The sequence below is a fragment of the Ruditapes philippinarum genome, unplaced genomic scaffold (assembly GCF_026571515.1).
Source record: "Ruditapes philippinarum isolate M1 unplaced genomic scaffold, ASM2657151v2 ctg8498_1_1_1_1, whole genome shotgun sequence".
NCBI classification, from domain to species: domain Eukaryota; kingdom Metazoa; phylum Mollusca; class Bivalvia; order Venerida; family Veneridae; genus Ruditapes; species Ruditapes philippinarum.
In genome coordinates this window covers 2,308-25,585 of record NW_026866889.1, presented here as the reverse complement: position 1 = coordinate 25,585, position 23,278 = coordinate 2,308, and the positions used below count along the sequence as shown (strand labels likewise).

General features: G+C 30.9%; 1 protein-coding gene across 1 annotated transcript; it reads right to left on the bottom strand.

Moving 5' to 3' along the window:
• Positions 1 to 2,400: 2,400 nt before the first annotated feature.
• On the bottom strand, positions 2,401 to 19,464 carry LOC132734123 (serine/threonine-protein kinase Chk1-like). Its single transcript, XM_060720841.1, has 14 exons — positions 19,370 to 19,464; positions 17,421 to 17,582; positions 16,378 to 16,477; positions 13,665 to 13,788; positions 13,220 to 13,284; positions 12,979 to 13,048; positions 12,240 to 12,428; positions 10,974 to 11,078; positions 10,169 to 10,270; positions 9,313 to 9,424; positions 7,670 to 7,841; positions 6,485 to 6,616; positions 5,091 to 5,192; positions 2,401 to 3,004 (listed from the first exon to the last, which is right to left on the bottom strand). Exons 2-14 carry the CDS (start codon positions 17,489 to 17,491, stop codon positions 2,891 to 2,893), a joined length of 1,458 nt encoding a protein of 485 aa, XP_060576824.1. The 5' UTR covers positions 17,492 to 17,582; positions 19,370 to 19,464; the 3' UTR covers positions 2,401 to 2,890.
• Between the last annotated feature and the right edge of the window lie 3,814 nt (positions 19,465 to 23,278).

The following is a 23,278-nucleotide window of genomic DNA, read 5'->3' as shown; positions in this document are numbered from 1 at the left end:
AATTTTAATCCAAGGGCTTTTATTTGAACAAACTTGGTAGACACCCATAAGAAGATGTTTCATGCTAAACATCTAAGCTCTAGCTCATTGGGTTTATTAAAAGAAGATTTTTTAAGTTTTTACTATACACATATAGTTAAAAACAATGACACCCCTGGGGCGGGGCCAGTTTTGACCCCAGGGCTTTTATTTGAACAAACTTTGTAGACACTTACTAGAAGATGTTTCATGCTTAATATTTAAACTCTAGCTATTTGGGTTTTTTCAAAGAAGATTTTTAAGTTTTTGCTATACACATATAAGGAAAATCAATGACACCCGGGGCGGGGCCAATTTTGACCCAAAGGCTTTTATTTGAACAAACTTTGTAGACACTCACTAGAAGATGTTTCATGCTTAATATCTAAACTCCAGCTATTTGGGTTTTTTCAAAGAAGATTTTTAAGTTTTTGCTATACACATTTATATAAGGAAAATCAATGACACCCGGGGCGGGGCCCATTTTGACCCCAGGGCTTTTATTTGAACAAACTTGGTAGACACTCATTAGAAGATGTTGCATGCTAAATATCTTAGCTCTAGCTCTTTGGGTTCTTTAAAAGAAGATTTTTTAAGTTTTTACTATATGCATATAAGAAAAATCAAAGACCCCCTGGGGCGGGCAAATTTTGACCTCGGGGCTTTTAATTGAACAACTTGGTAGACACTCACTAGAACATGTTTCTTCAAAGAAGATTTTTAAGTTTTTGCTATACACATATAAGGAAAATCAATGACCCCCGGGCGGGGCCAATTTTGACCCCAGGGCTTTTATTTGAACAAACTTGGTAGACACCCATTAGAACATGTTTCATGCTAAAGATCTTAGCTGTAGCTCTTTGAGTTCTTTAAAAGAAGATTTTTTAAGTTTTTACTATATGTATATAGGGAAAATCAATGACCCCCTGGGGCGGGGCCAATTTTGACCCCAGGGCTTTTATTTGAACAAACTTGGAAGACACTCATTAGAAGATGTTTCATGCTAAATATCTTAGCTATAGCTCTTTGGGTTCTTTAAAAGAAGATTTTTAAGTTTTTACTATATGCATATATGGAAAATCAAAGACCCCCTGGGGCGGGGCCAATTTTGACCCCAGGGCTTTTATTTGAACAAACTTGGTAGACACTCATTAGAAGATGTTTCATGCCAAATATCTAAGCTCTAGCTCTTAGGGTTTTTTAAAAGAAGATATTTAAAAGTTTTTTCTTTCAGTTGCCATGGCAACCAGAGTTCTGCATGGAATTAAATTCTTTGAACAATGTTTAAAGGTGACCACCAAAGGAACATTCCTGTGAAGTTTGGATGAAATTGGCTTAATGGTTTATGAGATGTCATTAAAAGTAAAAGTTTATGGACGGACGGACGGACGGACGAAAAGCGATCACAAAAGCTCACCCTGTCACTTTGTGACAGGTGAGCTAAAAAAATACAGAAAAATATATATATATATTGAAAGAGACGGATTGTAAACTGATAGTTATTTGGATTCAAGATTTAAGGGCTTTTTCAAATATATGATACATGAAATAATTCATGCAGCAGATGTACCTTTTTATTTCAGCAGTTGCATAATTATATAAGATATTAATTTCATTATGTTATATTGTACAGTACCATAAATGATTATGTGTGTTTGCAATTTATCAACCTATTGTTAAATTGTATCTTTGTAATTTGTATTTTGGGCTTGACTACATAACTTGATATAACTTTTGTTCTGGTATTGTATTGGGCCTAGTCAACCTTTTACTAGTGATGGAAATCCAATTACCCCTTTTTAACTCAGACTGACAAGCCTGGTAGGGATGAAACTTATTTGACCAAAGATAAATGTCTATCTCAAATGCCACCTTTAACATCTGAAAGAAATTTTCAAGATATCTTATTCAACAATTTTATGTTGATGGAAAAATAAGACAGAGAAATTCATACAATTTATTATTGCATACATTTAATAACAAGTAAAAAAAGAAGCCTTCATTTTCCTTTGCCTGAAAAAATACATCCCAAAAGAGTTTTATAACTCTTCAGAAGATATTTATTCCAGACAATGTTGTAACTATAGAGATTATCAAAATTACTTCTAAACATGAAATTGACTCCAAAAATAGTTGCTTTACTGAGCTACCAATATCAAATGCGAAACTAAATTTAACTTATTTAGTAATGACTGCTCATATGCCAACTGCAAAAAAATATTCAAACTATGCAAGTTTAACAATTATTACAATAATTTTATTCCTTTAAGTCATCTACAATAGCAGAATTGATGTAGTTATACCAATTTTACCAAATTCTGAAGATTTTATTTTTAATGAAATTCAGCAGCAGTCATTATCAAATACTGGTCATCGTGTTACGTTTGTGTTAACAATTTGTGCTACAATAGCTCCTAATGTTTAAAACTGTGCTACAGTAGCTGTTTTAGGCACAATGACTGCCACAGTAAAAATATTTCATAATGACTAATATGTACTAATGTGAAATAATCTGTCATCATCATATATATTCCAAAATCATGGCAATGTCGCCAGCAGCTATTAGCTAAAACAATGGCAAATGTGTTTTGAATGTCAAATAAGTTGCCATTTTCATATATGTTCCTTAATGGCAATGTTGATAGCTACAACAGCAGTCAAAGTAAACAATATTCAACAATGGCTTATGTGTTTTGAATGTCAGATATGTTGCCATCATCACAAATATTCCATAATGTCACAACAGCTGCCATGATAAAATAATATTCAACAATGGCTAAAATGTTGAATATTACAAATGTCTAATGAGACTGTGGGATTGAGATATGTAAACAGTCAGTATGATTGATTTGGTGAAATGTTCATATGAAGGTCAAGATGGTTTATTAGATGGAAAAACTGAGTGGAACTGTGGAACTTTACAACTGATTTTCTTCATCAAATTCTTCACTTCCATGAACTGTCGTTTGAACTGTAAACCATCACCCTGTAAAATATAAACATTTCATAGGTAACTTTTCCTGTTTTTTTTTAATCAAATATTTACTGTATTTTTCACATCAAGTAAATTGTATACATCATCTATGATTTGTTACATAATAAGTAAATTATATAATTATATTTAATTTAGAGATAAAATGGAAATAACTCTTTCAAGTAAGAGCTATCTATACTCCATAGGTCAGTATTTTCCACTATTCTAAGTGAAATTTAAACAGTTCTTCAAGAGTTCACGTCCAATAAGGGTTTTATAATGTCCAAATTCATAACAGAGCCATGCCTCCTTGTCTGCAAGAAGAGATGGCCATAAGTAATCATAGGAACAATATTATATCTCCATGCTTTCAATCAAATGTTGGTGCAGAATTTTTAAAAAAAAAGATTTGATGCTGACAATGTGCACAGATTCCCAGGTGAGTGTGACATATGCCTCTCAACACTTCAGGCAAGATAAAACCATAATTAAAACTAATTCCTTAGTTAACCCTTTTGCTGCCAGAGGGTTATTATTTTATTGATCACCTATTTGCCAGAGGGTTTTCTAAGAAATTACTATATTATTATTTTTTTTTATTTTTGTTGATATTATTAATATTATATGATTATTATTATTTGTTATTAGTATTATAATAATTATATATGTTTCCAAATCTGTTAGTATAATAATAATTAATGTTGATGGTATGATTTTCTTAATATTTATTATCATTTTTATTATTATTATTATTAATTTATCATGCAACTGCTATGGCAACTGCCCGATAACACTTGCCTGATAATTATTTTTGATATCAGGTCAGTAACCTGATATCAAAAATAAGCCCTGCCCATTTTAACGGACTTTTTTCAATTGCTTATATTCTCATTTTCATCAGCATGTGAATTCTGCAACGTAATCTCATACCCTCACAAGTCTTGAATCAAGATGTGATATTTATTTATTTATCATTTCGATTTCAATTACGAATAAATTAGATAGCGAATAGCTTTAACAACAACTAAATGAAATGACGTCATAATTTATATTGCAAATGACATCATCGATGTTCACGTCATACTATACATGTAATCATAACAAACAGGCTAGACGATTTTCTTTGAGAACTTGTAAATGTTTTCTTTATTTCGCCGGCTTATTATTTCATAAATGAACACATTGATTCGTTTGAAAAAGAAGATGCATGTTTGTGTAGCTTGTGTTTGATCGCCGATTTGACTTTTTTTGATTGAAATTATAGTGAACTTTTGAATTTGACAATTCAAGACAAAAATTGCAGTAAAGTTAAGTTTATGTGATTCTTAGTAGATTTTTGGATCGATGTTTAAATTAAAGGTAAGAATTTTATCGTATTAGGCCTACATTCTGTTGCATCTTTTATCCGAGTCGAAAGAAAAAATGGCGGCCATTTACAAATTCTAAGTTTCAGGGGCGGAGGGATTTGTTTCAAGAATTATTTCGGCAAGCCTCGCCCTTTCTAGCCCATATCAGCCTCGCCTGATAAAATTGATATCAAAAGACAGTAGCATGTTATTCTCTATTTATTATTATTATAGAATTCTAATTATTATTATAGAAACGGCAAAAGCCGTCCATATGGCAAATACACCGAAAATAACAGGGACGGCATAAGCCGTCCCTATGGCAGTTGAAGGGTTAAAGTCAAAGTCTTTTTAAGTCAGTCAGAGACTCTGTACTTGTGACACATGAATCTAAGGACCATTTTTATCATCGGTTTAAATTTTTATTTTCCAGAGAAGTGCATTAGGCAGTCATGTCTCATGTGTACTTATTGCATTCAGAAAATGATTCTAGTAGCCTGTAAAACAACATTATCAATTATCAGTAGTAGAAGAGAGATCTATGTATATAGTTTAGATATACTGAAGTCATGGGTTTGAGCCATCATGTGACAGAGATGCAATGTGCAGACGTACAACTACACTTCATCATAGGTCATCATATAATAAAACAGTGACTTAAAACCTTATATATAATATATATATTAACCTACAATAAACTGCTATACATATTTAATGTGTTAAATCAAGATACTTGTGATTTATTCACTCACCTTTGATAATCTGAAGTCCAGCAACAGATTTTCTCCCATTTCCAGTAGACAGGCCTTAAACACTAGAGGCATGCCTCTCCTGTCCTTCAAATTAACAGTTGTCTGAAATTATAACAGAAATCTAGTTTTAACATAATGCTAATATATGATGAAACTAATAGAATATAACTATGTTTGTTTGTTTGTTTTGTTCGATTCTAAAGCTCAGAAGTGAATACATTTTACCTTCTTAAGAAAGGCAAACATGAGTTTATTTAAATAATGATCTTAGCATAATGCTAGGGGCTTATTACCTGAAGAAAGTAGCACTGAATGTGAAATTATTTGTCATAAAGTAGTTAAATGTAAACAAAGTAGTATTTTGACTTAACATACAAAATACTAAATCACTAAACTGTACTTATTGCTGAATATCAAGAAAAACAAAATATGACTCCGTTTATTATCCAATGAGTCACTTTTTGGAACTATAATATAACAACGAAAAACAAAAGTTTATGAGAAATGAAAATGAAACCATTTTAGGGCAAAATGGGCCTTTAAGTCAAACTGACACTATAAAGGTCATGTGGCACAAGACCTAAGGTGCACTTCATACATGATTTCAGGCACCTGAGTAAAACCAATGACCTTCTGTAAGCTTGTTTTCCATGTAAACTAGTATTATATGAAGACTTCAGATGCCCCTCCAAATCTGAGCACATCATTATGCATGAGTAATGACTTGCATTCTAAGTTGAACTTCTAGACTTGGTCCCCCCCAAGTTAAGCTTTTAAACTCAGTCCCCCCCCCTTTTTTTCTATAAACTTTGAAGCATCTTACATGACATTAAAAATTCAACATTCCTGGTAGTATTTAAAACTATTGCTCAAGGTCCTGAGGTACAAAATCAATAGCCTTACCCTCACTCCAGAGAATTTTAATTTATTTATATGTTTATGAGAACAACCTTAATAACACTAATGCAAATACATTTTCTACTCTGCCTAGCAGAATGAATTGACACTACAGCCTCCATATTGTTGTTATAAGCTAACTCTTCAGATAGGAAATGGGTACTATTGTATTGGAAAATGGATTTATCTGCTCTTCTTTAAGTTTTTCTTTCTTTATCATGCCTTAAGCACTTAAATGAAATAATTTATTTATTATCTCTTTAAAAGAACATATATATAGAGAAAAATAGGAAAAAAACTGAGAAAATCTAAAAAGTATCATAAATAAAATGGGTAATCCCCTACCTGAAGAAAGAAAAAAGTTTTAAGAATAAAAGCCACAGACATCTGTACAAAAAAATACTCTAAATACTTTACTTGTAGAAAGAAGTTCAAAAATCACTGACAATCCATTAGCATTAATCAAGAATAAACATTTCTACAAAATAAAAACATACAATGCCTGGACTGCTCCTCCTGAATGCGTACCCTAGACTCTCAAATATACGATCCATCTCTGTTAACGTCTCATTTTTATCTGTCTTTACAAAGAACCGTGTCATACGTCTACCGAGCCTCTGCATAGGATTCTACAAGGAGGATTTACAATGTCAATTCAAGTTCAATAGTAACTGCATTGAGAATACAATAACTAACTTTATCACATACCCATGCCAATTTTGCAACTCCATAAAAGTCGTATTGCACAGCTGGGGATATGTTTAAACACAACATCTTTGGCCTTATACAAACATAAGTGTAAAGACGCGCAGAATGTTAGTGTTATATATAAAGGCGCGTCAATGGAAAAATGCTTCTTTTTTTACTTTTTAAAAAACAGACTTTATTTTTAGCATATGATAAACAGAATATAACATTTGTGTCGGCTCAATACTAAATTTATTTTTTAGAGTTGAATAATATTATATTTTGGCAAGCATAATATTATCATACCTGGCGAGCATATTATCTTATGGAACGAGTTCAATAAATTCAGTATTGAACTGACACTCATTCAATATCCTCTATATACTGAAATATACATGTTAGTAACTTTCTCATGAAGATTTATTGTGGGGTATGAAAGATTTTTGCCAATCCCCAAAGTATGCCTTACATTCCACTGTATAGTCAGTCTACCGATGGACAGTACGCCCCTAGACTGGACAGACAAGATCAAATCTATATAAACCCCTATCACCAAGATTTCAGTTGTAGACCTTCACACCAAAGACGACTTATAAACTCTTGAGCTAGACAATCTTTGTTCAGTAAGAACCTTCACCGAGTAGACTCTTTCTTTGTATTCTGGTATGAATATGTCTAAAACCTTAATCACTAAGGCATCAAAGTAAATGAATACAATAAACTTCCATTTTTGACACAAACACTATTCTTTGTAAAATACCCAAAACATTTTACTACACACCTAAAGTACTAACACAAAGAAGTAAAAAGATAATGTATTCCTTCTGTACAAAAAAAAGCTTGCCTTTTTTCTAAATCCTATTGTTAGAGGAATAGAACTGTAAACCTTAAGAACTGTAAAATTTGGCTGTTTGTTATTAAAATTATGCCTTTCATGTAAAAGACAACTGATTTTTTTTTTTACTTTCATACTGAAACATTTTTACAATATTTACCTGAGAGCAGCTGCCAGGTGTGCCCTGGACTTGACTAGACAGTAACATATGATCGGGGTGTAGTGGTTGAGAAAAGCTGATAACCGGTCCTAAATCAACCTCGTTAGATGACTGACCCTTCAATGGTACAGGCGGTAATTCCGGTTGTGAACTACATATTTGTAACATATCACTGAAATATTACAAAAAAAATTAACATAATGGTATACTTTACTAAATGACCCATAATCTTTACTTGTTAAAGTTACATTATGCTCATTTTTTCATTGTCGAATTGAGTTGAATTTGCAATAAATTTCAAAAGATTGACTATTATAATGATGATTCACCAATAACTGATAATGAAAAATGCTTATGGTACAATATAATTATGACCTTAATTATAAACAGACTGTCCTACCCTGTTTAAGAATTGAACTTTACAGATACATTCTGATCAATATTTATAGAAATTTCTGTGGTCACATGGATTATTGACTACTTTCATAGTAAAACTTTACATTAAACACAAGTATGGTTACATGTCAAGTTATTTTGCTTTTTACCTGTTCACTGACCATTTACCCTTATATGGTCATAATGTCACTTTAAAAAAAGACAATAACATGATTATAAAAATTCATAATTCAATAAAAGAAGCACTATTATATACATCAGAGGTATCAAATATAAAGCCAGTGGACCAAGTGATAAGAATTGATATATTCTTTTTAAATTTACAATTAATCTCTTTCAATGAGCATGTTCAAATAAAAACTGATTTTCAATTTTCAGTCAGCTATATTTTGATACTATTGAATTTGTCTTTTATTTGCTTTGTCACATACAGGATTACATTCATTGGCAAATTTATGTGGTAAGAGTCAGTATCCATGCCAGGATATTACAACAGATTTTAAAGGGACTCCACTGAGGTTTTTTGATGTGATTGGATTGGAAATATTTGTTCAAGATATTATATTTCATTTGATGTAGGCCTAGACCTCTTACTTGTGTGAAAAATTTCAGATCTTTCAATTACTCATTTTTTCCACAATAATTATTCAAATTGTGAAAAATGACCAAATATTAAAAAGTGTTACAATGCTTTTCACTAAAATCGGACTAAAAATAGCATAGCTATACATGTAGTTTTAAATTTTGTTTTATTTTTTAGTTTATTTATTAATTATCTTATATCTTTTTTGTTATAAGTGACCCAGCTGATCTTTTGTAAGAAATTCAAAAGTTATGTTTTTAGGCTTTGGGACCTCAGTGGAGCTCCTTTAAACTTCACACCTTGTGCTATAGAGTCAGACTTGTTTCCAAATAATAAATGCAATGACAAAATTACGAGAGAGAACATTTACATGTTATTCATCAAGAAAATTTAAAACTATTAGACTTAGTATTTTTTCTTTAAAGAACATGCAATAAGTTCGAAAATCCTATCTTTTTAGCAAGTTATTTTTTTCATCATGAAATATAATGAGTAACAATAATCCATAATTCTTTTTTTTTGCAGATATCTTATGCAATGTAGTTGTAATTTATGAGTACCAGACTCCAAAAACAAACACACAATTTTTGGCACAACTTGTAAAGAATAAAATAGAACTTTTATTTCTGTATATTGGTGACATAATGGCTGTGATTGAACTAACCTGTCTGATTTGAGTTTTGTAGGTGACACGTTGATACCTGAGCAAATGCGTTTAAATGGTCCAGTACCACAAGGTGAATCACTGGGTGAACTTGAGCAGTTATTCATAGAACCTGTTATTTAGTATGCATGTATATCATCAGTTTCACATACATGTATATAATTTGAAAATGAAAACAATTACATGCAAAGGATTACAAGATTTAGAGCATGGATCTATGTTTATTTGCCTATTCTGAAAATTTTCTGTTTGTAATTCTAACCTTATACTTTTTTGATTGGGTTTATAAATCATACCAACACTGTTAAAGTCATATGGTGATTTGTCAGTTTTTTTGTGGAAATGGAAAAAGTTGTGCGCCCTCTATGCATTACTTCAAACACTACTATCCAAACTAGTTAATACATCCTTACATGCTTTTTAAACTTTTAAACTTCAAAATGGTTTGATTAATACTTGCTATCCTGTGCTTATTTAGGAAGTTGTAATTGTTAAAGTTTAGTTGTACCCTAAGATTAGTTTGGGATAACCAAAAATATAATTATTTCCAGAGTAAGTCTATTTAGCAGACATTATTATTCTTATAAACTATGAAGAATATGAACCATTTTATGGTACAAGTTTATTAATATATTAGTGCCTACCTTGGGGTGTGAACGAGTGATTAACACATCAGACTAATAATCTAAGGACTGCAGGCTATGTGGGTTCAAACAGTCGGGGACAAGTTGTTGTTTCCTTGAGCAAAGAAACTTTACACACATTGCTCAGTACTGGTTGGCTCAAGGAACAGATCTGCAAGTGTGTCTATAAGCTTATAGCTTCCTAAATTAATTTTGTATAAACTAATACCTACCTTTGTTTTTATTGAAGTTTTTGTTGTACCAAGGGTGATTCTTAATCTCATCAATAGTTCGTCTTTTCTTCACATTTTCCACAAAAACTTTTCGTAATAATGCTGCAAAGATAGGGCCAAACTGACTTTTCAAAAACATAACATGATGGTATAAAAGATAATATATTTACCTGATAAGTGCTGGAACCAAAATGGATTAAACTTTGTCATTAGTACTGTGCAAAGCAAGCCTTCACTGCACTGTTTTTTATTTTTATTTTCACGTTGAAATACCTCAATATTCAAATGAACTCTTCCAAAATCAATGCTGGGCAAATCCATAACATAATCTCAGCAGCGTTACAATCGATGTACACTTGTTTTTCTTCATATTCAAAAAGTAGATCTATATGTCACAATAATAACATGTATTATACGAGTTATCTGTACATTATATGAGAAAATCCTGTTTTGGAAATCATTGAATTACATGTACGTATATACAATTTTTCTTCTTAAGTTGTACATCATAGTACTACTGTTTAACTGCCTCCGTGGTCGAGAGGTTAGAGTCGATGACTTCTAATCCAGTTACCTCTCTGGCGTGAGTTCGATCCCCGGGAGATGCTTTTGTAGTTTAGCGTGGAGGAAGGTAGTCTAGTACTGGTGTTACTCTCCAGGAACAATGGTTAGGAAACTACCTGCCTATATGACTGAAATACTGTTGGAAAAAGGCGTAAAATGAAACAAACAAACAAGGTAAGATGGAAATGTTGAAGCTTTACTGCTGTAGGATTCTATATATGAAAACATTATGGAAACTTACAAAGAGCTAGGGTATTGATTTTTTTCCAGGGACTCAATGTAATCTTACAATCTTTCCAGTTACAATACTCCTCACAACCGTATGTTGGCTCATCCCACGGTAGTTCTGTAAAATATGAAGGTACAAGAAGTTGTTCTAAAACAGTGATTTTCCTGCTTATATAACAGACTCCGATAAAGGGCCTCTTCCCAATTGTAATTTTCTTTGAAATCATGCAGTTTTCCAAAAGATCTGAACTTAAACCTGCTTTTTTACTTCCCAAATTAGCAATCTTAGCGATAATTTTCCCCAAAATCAAGTGGCTAAGGCCTCAAGAAAAATCACTTTAAACACACTCTATGGGTGAAAGTTACATATCTTAACAATTCCTGAAAACTGATAAATACAGGATTGTGAGGTTTTCAAGTCAGCCTATGTTAAAGTTGTCTGCAGCTGAACCGATGGGAGTAAAAATAATATTCAAGGGACTCCACTGAGGTTTTTTACCATGACTATGATGACTGGACTGGAAATATTTTTTTGAGATTTGTGTACCGTTTGATGTACCACGTAAGCTTGGGCTAATAACTTGTGTGCAAATGTTTAGATCATTCCCTCACACTGTTTTAAGGATAATTATTTTTATTGTGCAAAATGACCCAAATGCAATGCTTTTCACTCAAATCAGGCTAAGAACTACCCCAAAAATGATATACAATTTGATTTTGAGTATATGTATTTATTATTTTGTGCAGATTTATTCCATTTAATTGCTTTACCTGATCTAAGTAAGGCCATCCTTAAAAAAATGTTTGTTTGCAGTAACCCGACCCAGAATTTTCAAGGTGGGTAGGTAGGTCGATTTTTTTTTTTTTTTTTTATTGAGCTGTAATCCCAAATAAACATGGAATTTCAAAATGTTGGACAATATATGCTTTGATAATCTGGTAACAATTAATGAATTGATAACTGAATTCTAATTTAATAAGAACTACATTTTGTTTCTTCTATTAACCTTTAAAAGAACAAAAACAAAGCACAAGGCATAATTTTCTGATTCCAAAAAAAAAAAATTATTCAGACCATGAAAAAAAAAAATTTGAGTAGGGGCAAATTTTGTGAGTCGGTCGCGTTACTGCAAACAAACATTTTTTAAGGATGGCCTAATAATTTCAAATGATAAGTTTTTAGGCTTTTTGACCTTTAAAATACATCAAATATCTATGTGAAAGAAAATTTTAAAAAACAATTAATTACGGTTATCATCTACATAATAATGATATTCACCTCCTGCCAGAAGAGCAACTAGAATGATACCACATGACCAAATATCTGCAGGTTCAGCAGGGTACGGTTTACGACTTATCACTTCCGGTGCAACATATGGCACGGTGCCACAACACTTCTCCATCAACCTCTCACGACCTTGATACCGGAACACTGTGGCCAGACCAAAGTCTGATATCTTGAGGTTGTCTATTAACAAAAATATTTAAAAAAATTCAGACAATTTAATCTTTTTGAAATATATTTTAATTTCAGCGTGCATTGTCATGCACCATCTATACCAGTTAAGATGTCATGTAATAAAATAACACTTGCTGAATGCCTGAGTAAACATTTACAAACATCTTTATCCCAAAGTTGACATTCAGGCTTCATTCTTCCCCCTAAATTGTGAAAGGGTCCAGGCCATTTTGATGTGTAAAAGAAAAGGCACAATTTTTCTTGAAATTGTTAAGATATAGAGTAATTTCCTTAAAATTGTAAAAGAAGTGCAATATTGATACAATTTATGGAAGTGGATTAACAACCTACATTTCACGTTATTTGAAAGAAAACATTTACTTTTTTTGTGATATCAACATGACCTGTTTGAAAAAATGTGATTTCATGAAGTTGTATATAATTTGGAATATTTTGGGGTATATTTTTGGTGACACTACTAAATATACTTGACACAATTTTTTTTACATTCAATCAACATATTCAATATTCAAAAATAACCAGGATATCAAATACTTACCAAAATCATCTAGCAGTAAATTTTCTGGCTTCAAATCTCTATGTGTAACACCCCTTGAATGTAAATACTCCTACAAGAAAATAAAGTCTAAATATTTAGTAAGTACTATTTCTAACAATGTGACTGGAGAATTTCATAAAAACCAATTATCAGTATCTTAAGATAAAATAAATTGATTTTCTTTGTTACAGTAAATTTGTGGCAAATTTGGTATTTTTTCTGCAGGGTTTTAAATACTTACTACTCCACTAATAAGCTGTTTAAAAAATCTGCTGGCATCGGCTTCTGGCATACCTACATCTGGTTCTGAAAGAGACAACCATAAATGGCTTTAAAAAACATAAAAATGCACTTACAATGCAGATTATAGTATTGATATATAGAAAAAACAAACAAAAAAACTCCAAATTACCTTCAACCAATTTTGATTTTAGCTGAAACCAACAAGCTATAAAACGATCAAAAGCAATATCACTGAATAATTATTTGAAGATGCATAATATTTATATTAGTAAATGAATTTGTATCATATTAAATTTGTTGCAAAAATATAAATAAAAAAAAAATACAAGAAAACAATAAATCTATTATCACTTGCACAAAATAACATGTTCTGGGCCCACTCAAAAGGTTTCTACTATGTTATAGTTAGACAATAGATTACTCAGATCAGAAACTTTATTTACCTATTCTATCAAACAGTTCACCACCAATAGCATACTCTAGGAAGATGTACTGTATGTTGTCATCCTTGCGGAAACCATAGAATTTGATAATATTCTTGTGGTTTAACATTTTGTGTACACATACCTACACAGTGATGAAATTAATTACTTTAGTAAACATTCATAAACAGTAATATAAGAATACAATTTTAGTAATTATTGAAAATATAACTATAAGTAGATATAGACAGCTATACTGAATAAATGTACAAGTGAACTTAATATTGTGAAGACAGATATTATGTACACAATTCAGGACAGTGATCAATTAAGCTAACAGTGGAATATCAGATGTATACATTAAACAGTGATATCAAATAATGTGTGAACTCATTCCTAGACAGAAACACCTAACATATTCTCCACCAATTTTAAGACAGCAATATAAAACAAGCAAATGCACATTTTTGGTGATATCAAAGAGCTTGTTTTACACATAACTACATGTATACAGTCAGAGTGATGCAAATAAATTTTGCAATTTTCCTATCTAATGACATCAAACTTGCAAAACACATACCAATGCACTGATATAAATCAATTTATTCATATAAATTCTAAGACAATGATATCATTTTCCCTTGTAAATATTAAGATGACATTGTTTAAAATGACATTGTTTAACAAGAGCCCGGTTTGAGCCGGGTGATGCTCCCCGAATAGGTTTTGGACACAGGAAAGTACACCTCTTGTAGTCTCAGAGTTATGTCCGTGGAAAAAGTTCAAAGTGCAATAATTCCAAAATTAGGCAAGGCTGTTACAGTTTTTTGCACTGCACTTCTAATCAATGTGATCTATCAACTTACAAGTTTCTTGATGATATCTCTTATGATTTCCAAGTTATGTCCTGGACAATTCAAAAAGTAAAAATAAACAAAGGGCAATAACTCCAGAATTAGGCAAGGTAGAGTTATGATTCTTGTGCACTGCACATCTACCCATTGAGATTTATCTACCTACAAAGTTTCATGTTGATATCTCTTATAGTTTTACAGCTATGTCCTGGACAAGATTTTTCTAAAAGGGGAGATTATTCAAAAATAAAGCTTAACAGAGTTATGGTTCTTCTTTAGCACTGCACATCTATCCATTGAGATCTATTCACCTACAAAGTTTCATGTTGATATCTCTTATAGTTTTAGAGTTATGCCCCGGACAAGATTTTTCTACAAGGGGAGATAATTCAAAAACCGGGCAAAATAGAGTTATGGTTCTTTGACACTGCACTCCCCCTCGATGCCCTCTACCACTGTATGAAGTTTCAACAAATTATCTCCAAGGGTTTTCAAGTTATGTTCCGGACAAAGTTCAAAGTATTAAAATAAACAAAGGGCAATAACTCCAAAATTAGGATAAAAAGAGTTATGGTTCTTATGCACTGCACATCTACGCATTGAGATCTATTCACCTACAAAGTTTCATGTTGATATCTCTTATAGTTTTAGAGTTATGCCCCGGACAAGATTTTTCTATAAGGGGAGATAATTCAAAAACTGGGCAGAATAGAGTTATGGTTCTTTGACACTGCATTCCCCCTCGATGCCCTCTACCACTGTATGAAGTTTCAACAAATTATCTCCAAGGGTTTTCAAGTTATGTTCCGGACAAAGTTCAAAGTATTGAAATTAACAAAGGGCAATAACTCCAAAATTAGGACAAAAAGAGTTATTGTTCTTATGCACTGCACATCTACCCATTGAGATCTATTCACCTACAAAGTTTCATGTTGATATCTCTTATAGTTTTAGAGTTTTGCCCCGGACAAGATTTTTCTATAAGGGGAGATAATTCAAAAACCGGGCAAAATAGAGTTATGGTTCTTTGACACTGCACTCCCCCTCGATGCCCTCTACCACTGTATGAAGTTTCAACAAATTATCTCCAAGGGTTTTCAAGTTATGCTCCGGACAAGACAACGGACGGACAGACGGACGGACGGACGGACGGACAAGGCGCCGACTATATGCTCCCCCGAAATTTTTCGGGGAGCATAAAAACAGTGAATATTAAATTTACAGTCTCAAAAACAAAGTATATTATACATTTACACAACTTGTGGACACATTTCTTGACAGTAATAACAAACAACTTGCATACGCATAAATAGGCAGCAAAATCAAACAACTTGTGTACATACACATGGACAGTGATAATCTAACAACTTGTGTACATATACCTAAATAGTAAAATCAAACACCTTGTGTGAATGTACCTGGACAGTGAAAGTTATATCAAACAGCTGGTTTACATCAGTCCTTTTCCTAGCTCTTTTAGGAAAAAGTAATTAGCCCAGTTTGGGAAGTTTAGCATCATCAACTTGCTTAATTGGGAAAAATATTTGGTATCATTTGAAATCTCCTTTTAGACTCTTTTGGCTCAGTATTTGAATAGTGTGACAATGTTTAATCTAACCCACACAAGTATCACACATACCATAAACAATAATATTTGAAGATTAAATACGAGAAAGCATATGTTTGTTAGATATCGAAATGAAGATCAGCAAATATGTTAGTTTGGATATTGGGAATTTCAGTTTGATTGAGATTTTTTTTAAAGATTGGGAAAAAATAAACATAATTGCAATTGTGAATGGGTCTGATATTCTGACCCAGGGTGACACTGGCAAAAAGGCTGTACATACATCTAAGTAGGGATATCAAACAACCCTTACCTCTTTTTTAACATTCTCCTCAGCCTGAGGTATGCGCTTCAAATTTATTATCTTAACAGCAATAGCTTCATCAGTTGTACTGCTAACTGCCAACTTTACTCTAATAGAAGAAATACAATAATTGATAAGACAGTGTTTTTAAATACAAATTATTGTATAAGGCAGTGTTTTGATAAAAATTATTGTATAAGGTCATCTTTTCTAGCTATTAAAAATTTAGATTCTGAATCTCTGTAGAGATTATTTACTTTCACATGCAGTATTCATGCAAATAAAACTGTTAAAGGTATTCATTTATAATTATTCTAAAATTTAATTATTTTGATGTTCTTTCTGCTTTATCAACGGGAAAGGTAAAAAATATGAATTTTGGTTGAATTACACGCTAAATACAAACTTCCAAAGTTCAACGGTTTATTAAACTTCTTCTCAATTCATGTAAAATGTAATTGCTTTACAAAACTTTAATCTTTAAAAGATTGGTTTCATTCGATATTCAGTTATCTGATAATTTGTATTAAAAACACTGCCTTATACAATAATTTGTATTAAGAACATCGCCTTATATAATAATTTGTATTAAAAACACTGCCTTATACAATAATTTGTATTAAGAACATCGCCTTATATAATAATTTGTATTAAAAACACTGCCTTATACAATAATTTGTATTAAGAACATCGCCTTATGTAATAATTTGTATTAAAAACACTGCCTTATACAATAATTTGTATTAAGAACATCGCCTTATTTAATAATTTGTATAACATTCTGATACAGTATCAGACAGGAGTGAAAAACAAGACTGACAACCACTGATAAACCCTTAGCCTGCTTGTGACAAACCGATTCTATCCATGCCACCAGTGTAGACCAAGATCAGTCAGAACATAACTGCCATCTGACCAAAGTCTGCGCTGTTTGCTATTCAGTCAATAAATATTTAGAAAATTTCCCTTAAAAAGTTAAATGGTTTTGTCCACAGTGAAAAATGGACAAGTCCATTTAAAATATTTAGTGTTTAAGTGTTAACACAACTTACTCTCCATATGCACCCTCACCGAGGGTCTGTACAAAGTCCCAGCCTTCTACAAATGCTGTTACACCTGTCATTAGTCTGTTGTAGAGCAGCTGTCCAACTAGATACACATTAATATACTGTTGTCAATCACTCCATTGAGGTAAAGCAATCCATAGAACAAACCTGAAAAATGTTCGTCATTTATATTTCTTGAAAGGCCAACAAGATAATTCTTTTAAACTTGTTCCATTATTAAACATGACACACAAATACACATTGAAATAAAAATATCTTGATTTAGAAATTTAGATTTGTCAGACTTTAAAATTTCTTTTTACCGATTTTACTGACACATCATTAGTCCATAAAAATTATGTATAATGCAACGTTTAAAATAAAAGTAAATTGTTTTTAATTGCTCCAAATAAGTGTAAGTGTGCCAATATGTCACTGATGTTAATATTTTTTTCACAAACTTGGAGAATTCTTTAATAATGAACAATTTTTTTCAATGTAATATATGAAAACACAATAAAATTATTATACTATCACATACTGGCGCAATAACTGAGAACATTAAAAAGCCACTGAAAGTTTGTTTTAGTCCAAACATTGAATTTATATAACACATGTTAAATGGAATTAAAAATCATGTGTTATGAAATCTAATAAAAGAAAATATTTCTATAAGAACTGAAAGTTATTAGGATACCTTTGTTTCAATGTTTCTACTATGTAATTTTAGATGGAAGATTAATATCTTCATTATCTTCTAAGAAATTTTAGCCCAATACAACCATTGACAGTTTCTATATATAAACTGCATATATAACTGAGGTATATGGAGTGTAAAACACGAGTTTTTCTCTTATCTTTGAGTAAAATCGCTATTTCTAATTGCTAAAACAATACAAATTTTGCCATTTTTAAAGCGTTAGTTTCTTGCGATTAATAGTCCAATTTTATTTTTCATTACACCAATGAAAAGCTTCATCTCAGTATATAAATCAACATCCTTTTAGACACCAAAGCTTTTTTAAATTAATTGTTAAACCTACCACATGTCAGGCAATTTAACATACCATTAATACAGAGAGATACTCAGCCGGTAATCTTTACTAACAAAATTACTGATAAGAAAAGCATATCATTTGCTACTTCGGAAACTGTAAATTGGTGTATTGGGCAATGTGTCCAGCCTCATAATCAGATACCCATGGCCGAACCATTGACATTCATCAGCCGTGGGATTTTTCACCAATATCCAGTGGCTCAGAGATGTATCAAAGACAAATTTTTCATTGGTTGCCTCCTATTTCATGAGGAGATTACAATGTAAAACTTGTTCTATACATCGAGTGATGAAACGTTAATTCTAGAAAAAACATTACTATTGTGCTCTCTGCTTGTTGAATAATTTAGATTGGGAATAGTTTTGCCTTTTAAATTGGCAAGACACATGAAACAGGTTTACACCGTAGGCGCTTTCTGATGTTTGTTTACCTTGCTGTCGAAGAATATAAATTTTGCTAAACACGATTTCATGGGTCGATGTTTTACCAACCTGTTGCTGTATATCAACGTAATTTGATTCATTATACACACGGTTGATTACATGTTATGTTACATGTTAATCAGCCGTGGATATCAGACCATGGTCCAGCCTTTTAAAAAATAAACTTAAAAGACAGTTGCTGTGCTTTTTACACATATAGGGAAGGGATCTTTTAACTAAAAAGTTCAAATTTTTTTAAAAAGGTGCGTTATATACGTTAATGATTTTTTAAAAAGAACAATCAAAATATGTTTTTAATATCTTAGTATCTGAAGCGCATCGTCATTTATTTGGGGCGAAACTTTATGGTGCGAATAATTTCGTAACAGGCGCGAATAATTATGTCGATACCTCTTCATATTTTTTTTTCAATGAATAGATTCTATTTGATAATTTAAAGCTTCTATAAACTTACAATATTTTCAATTGATCTGAAAATTATATATCAAGTTCTATATTACATTAAAGAAAAACTGCCAGTTTGTGTGATTTGATGTTTTGTATTTAGCGGGACGGTATACTTTGCAGACGACTTTGCAGACAAGTTAAACATAGAGGGATTTTGCAGACAAGTTAAATAAAGAAGGAATTTAGATTTTGCAGACAATATAGATTATATAGGGGGTGTTTAATCCCTTGTCAAAAGGTGTGAATGGGCAATTATATTGATTTAATACCATCTAGAAAGATCTATAATTATTTGCAAAACTTTATTTATTATTTGAAAAATAGTTTTAATGGTGATTTTTTTAAGAATAATTTATGCTTTTATAAAAAAATATAAGAATATAATTTAAAAAAAAGCACTAAGTAATTGCATGAGACAGAATATAATTATTATAACAAACAAACAATATTAAATAACTTTTTTAAGTTAATACATAAAGTATAGACAGAATAGAGGTTGAATTTTGCAGACAAGTTAAACTAAGAAGGATTTTGCAGACAAGTTAAAATAAGAAGGATTTTGCAGACAAGTTAGATATAGAACAGAATATAAAATGTAAGGGGAATGTTAGAAAAATCAGTTTTTCGCAGCCAGAAATAATGTTGAATTTTGCAGACAAGTTAAAATAAGAAGGACTTTGCAGACAAGTTAGATATAGAACAGAATATAAAATGAAAGGGAATTATTTGAAAAATCAGTATTTCGCAGACAGAAATAATGTTGAATTTTGCAGACAAGTTAAAATAAGAAGGATTTTGCAGACAAGTTAGATATAGAACAGAATATAAAATGATAGGGGGGGGGATATGAGAAAAATCTGTATTTTGCAGAAAGAATTTATGTTGAATTTTGCAGACAAGTTAAAATAAGAAGGCTTTTGCAGACAAGTTAGATATAGAACAGAATATAAAATGAAAGGGGAAACATAAAGAAAATCAGTATTTCGTAGACAGAAATATTCTTGAATTTGACAGACAAGTTAAAGTAAGAAGGCTTTTGCAGACAAATTAGATATAGAACAAAATATAAAATGAAAGGTGGACATAAGGAAAATCTGTATTTCGAAGACAGAATTAATGTTGAATTTTGCAGACAAATTAGAATAAGAAGGATTATGCAGACAAGTTAGATATAGAACAGAATAAAAAATAATAGGGGAATATTAGAAAAATCTGTATTTTGCAGACAGATTATTAATGTAAATTTTGTAGACAAGTTAAAATAAGAAGGATTGTGCAGACAAGTTAGATATAGAACAGAATATAAAATGATGGGGGAATATTAGAAAAATCTGTATTTCGCAGACAGAATTAATGTTGAATTTTGCAGACAAGTTAAAATAAGAAGGATTTTGCAGACAAGTTAGATATAGAACAGAATATAAAATGAAAGGGGAAAATAAGAAAAATCAGTATTTCGCAGACAGAAATAATGTTGAATTTTGCAGACAAGTTAAAATAAGAAGGATTTTGCAGACAAGTTAGATTTAGAACAAAATATAAAATGAAAGGGAATTATTTGAAAAATCAGTATTTCGCAGACAGAAATAATGTTGAATTTTGCAGACAAGTTAAAATAAGAAGGATTTTGCAGACAAGTTAGATATAGAACAGAATATAAAATGAAAGGGAAATATTTGAAAAATCAGTATTTCGCAGACAGAAATAATGTTGAATTTTGCAGACAAGTTAAAATAAGAAGGATTTTGCAGACAAGTTAGATTTAGAACAAAATATAAAATGAAAGGGAATTATTTGAAAAATCAGTATTTCGCAGACAGAAATAATGTTGAATGTTGCAGACAAGTAAGAATAAGAAGGAATTTGCAGACAATTTAGATATAAAACAGAATATTAAATGATGGGGGAATATTAGAAAAATCAGTATTTTGCAGACAGAAATAATGTTGAATGTTGCAGACAAGTTAAAATAAGAAGGATTTTGCAGACAAGTTAGATTTAGAACAAAATATAAAATGATGGGGGAATATTAGAAAAATCTGTATTTTGCAGACAGAATTAATGTTGAATTTTGTAGACAAGTTAAAATAAGAAGGAATTTGCAGATAATTTAGATATAAAACAGAAAAATCTGTATTTTGCAGACAGAATTAATGTTGAATTTATTATTATTCAATAATTATTTTCTTTACTTTAAATTAATTGTTGGTTCTGTATATCTACTATTAATATTCTTTATCCATTTATAGCCTTTTCAGTTCTTTGTATGACCTTTTGTCCTGTGTATTGTTAATGACATTCAATGATTAAAAGGTGTGAACCAATTAGTAATAAATTAGCAATAAATGATCTGTACCAGTGTTTATTGTTATTTCAAAGTGTCAATACATGTACATGTTGTATATTCAATTTGAAAAACTATTGCTAATAAATAAAGTTAAGATTGAAAAAAAAAGCTTTGAAAAAATTAAAGTAAAGAAAATAATTTTATTGATTAATAATAAATTCAACATTTTTTTTCTGTCTGCAAAATACAGATTTTTCTAATACCCCCATCATTTTATATTCTGTTCTATATCTAACTTGTGTGCAAAATCCTTCTTATTTTAACTTGTCTGCAAAATTCAACCTTAATTCTGTCTGCAAAATACAGATTTTACCTTATAATTCCCTATCACTTCATATTTTTGTTCTATATCTAACTTGTCTGCATAATCCTTCTTATTTTAACTTGTCTGCAAAATTCAACCTGAATTCTGTCTGCAAAATACAGATTTTACATTATAATCCCCTATCATTTTATATTTTGTTCTATATCTAACTTGTCTGCAAAATTCAACATTAATTGTGTCTGCAAAATACAGATTTTACCTTATAATCCCCTATCATTTTATATTTTGTTCAGTATATCTAACTTGTCTGCAAAATTCAACATTAATTGTGTCTGCAAAATACAGATTTTTCCAATAGTCACCTCAAATTTCATATTTTGTTCTTTATTTAACTTGTCTGCAAAATCCTTCTTATTTTAACTTGTCTGCAAAATTCAACCTTAATTCTGTCTGCAAAATACAGATTTTACCTTATAATCCCCTATCATTTTATATTTAGTTCTATATCAAACTTGTCTGCAAAATTCAACATTAATTGTGTCTGCAAAATACAGATTTTTCCAATAGTCACCTCAAATTTCATATTTTGTTCTATATCTAACTTGTCTGCAAAATCCTTCTTATTTTAACTTGTCTGCAAAAATCAACCTTAATTCTGTCTGCAAAATACAGATTTTACCTTATAATCCCCTATCATTTTATATTTTGTTCTATATCAAACTTGTCTGCAAAATCCTTCTTATTTTAACTTGTCTGCAAAATTCAACCTTTAAATTTTTAATTCTGTCTGCAAAATACAGCTTTTACCTTATAATCCTCTATCATTTTATATTTTGTTCTATATCTAACTTGTCTGCAAAATTCAAAATTAATTGTGTCTGCAAAATACAGATTTTTCCAATAGTCACCTCAAATTTCATATTTTGTTCTATATCTAACTTGTCTGCAAAATCCTTCTTATTTTAACTTGTCTGCAAAAATCAACCTTAATTCTGTCTGCAAAATACAGATTTTACCTTATAATCCCCTATCATTTTATATTTTGTTCTATATCAAACTTGTCTGCAAAATCCTTCTTATTTTAACTTGTCTGCAAAATTCAACCTTAATTCTGTCTGCAAAATACAGATTTTACCTTATAATCCTCTATCATTTTATATTTTGTTCTATATCTAACTTGTCTGCAAAATTCAACATTAATTGTGTCTGCAAAATACAGATTTTACCTTATAATCCCCTATCATTTCATATTTTGTTCTATATCTAACTTGTCTGCAAAATCCTTCTTATTTTAACTTGTCTGC

Bases quoted from the DNA above. Each gene is read 5' to 3' on its own strand.
- LOC132734123 (XM_060720841.1), bottom strand. From the start codon at position 17,491: ATGACAGGTGTAACAGCATTTGTAGAAGGCTGGGACTTTGTACAGACC. The intron at 10,271-10,973 runs GTAAGTTTCCAT...CTATCTTTGCAG, and splicing joins AATCAATACCCTAGCTCTTT to CATTATTACGAAAAGTTTTT. The intron at 7,842-9,312 runs GTTAGTTCAATC...GTAATATTTCAG, and splicing joins ACAAAACTCAAATCAGACAG to TGATATGTTACAAATATGTA.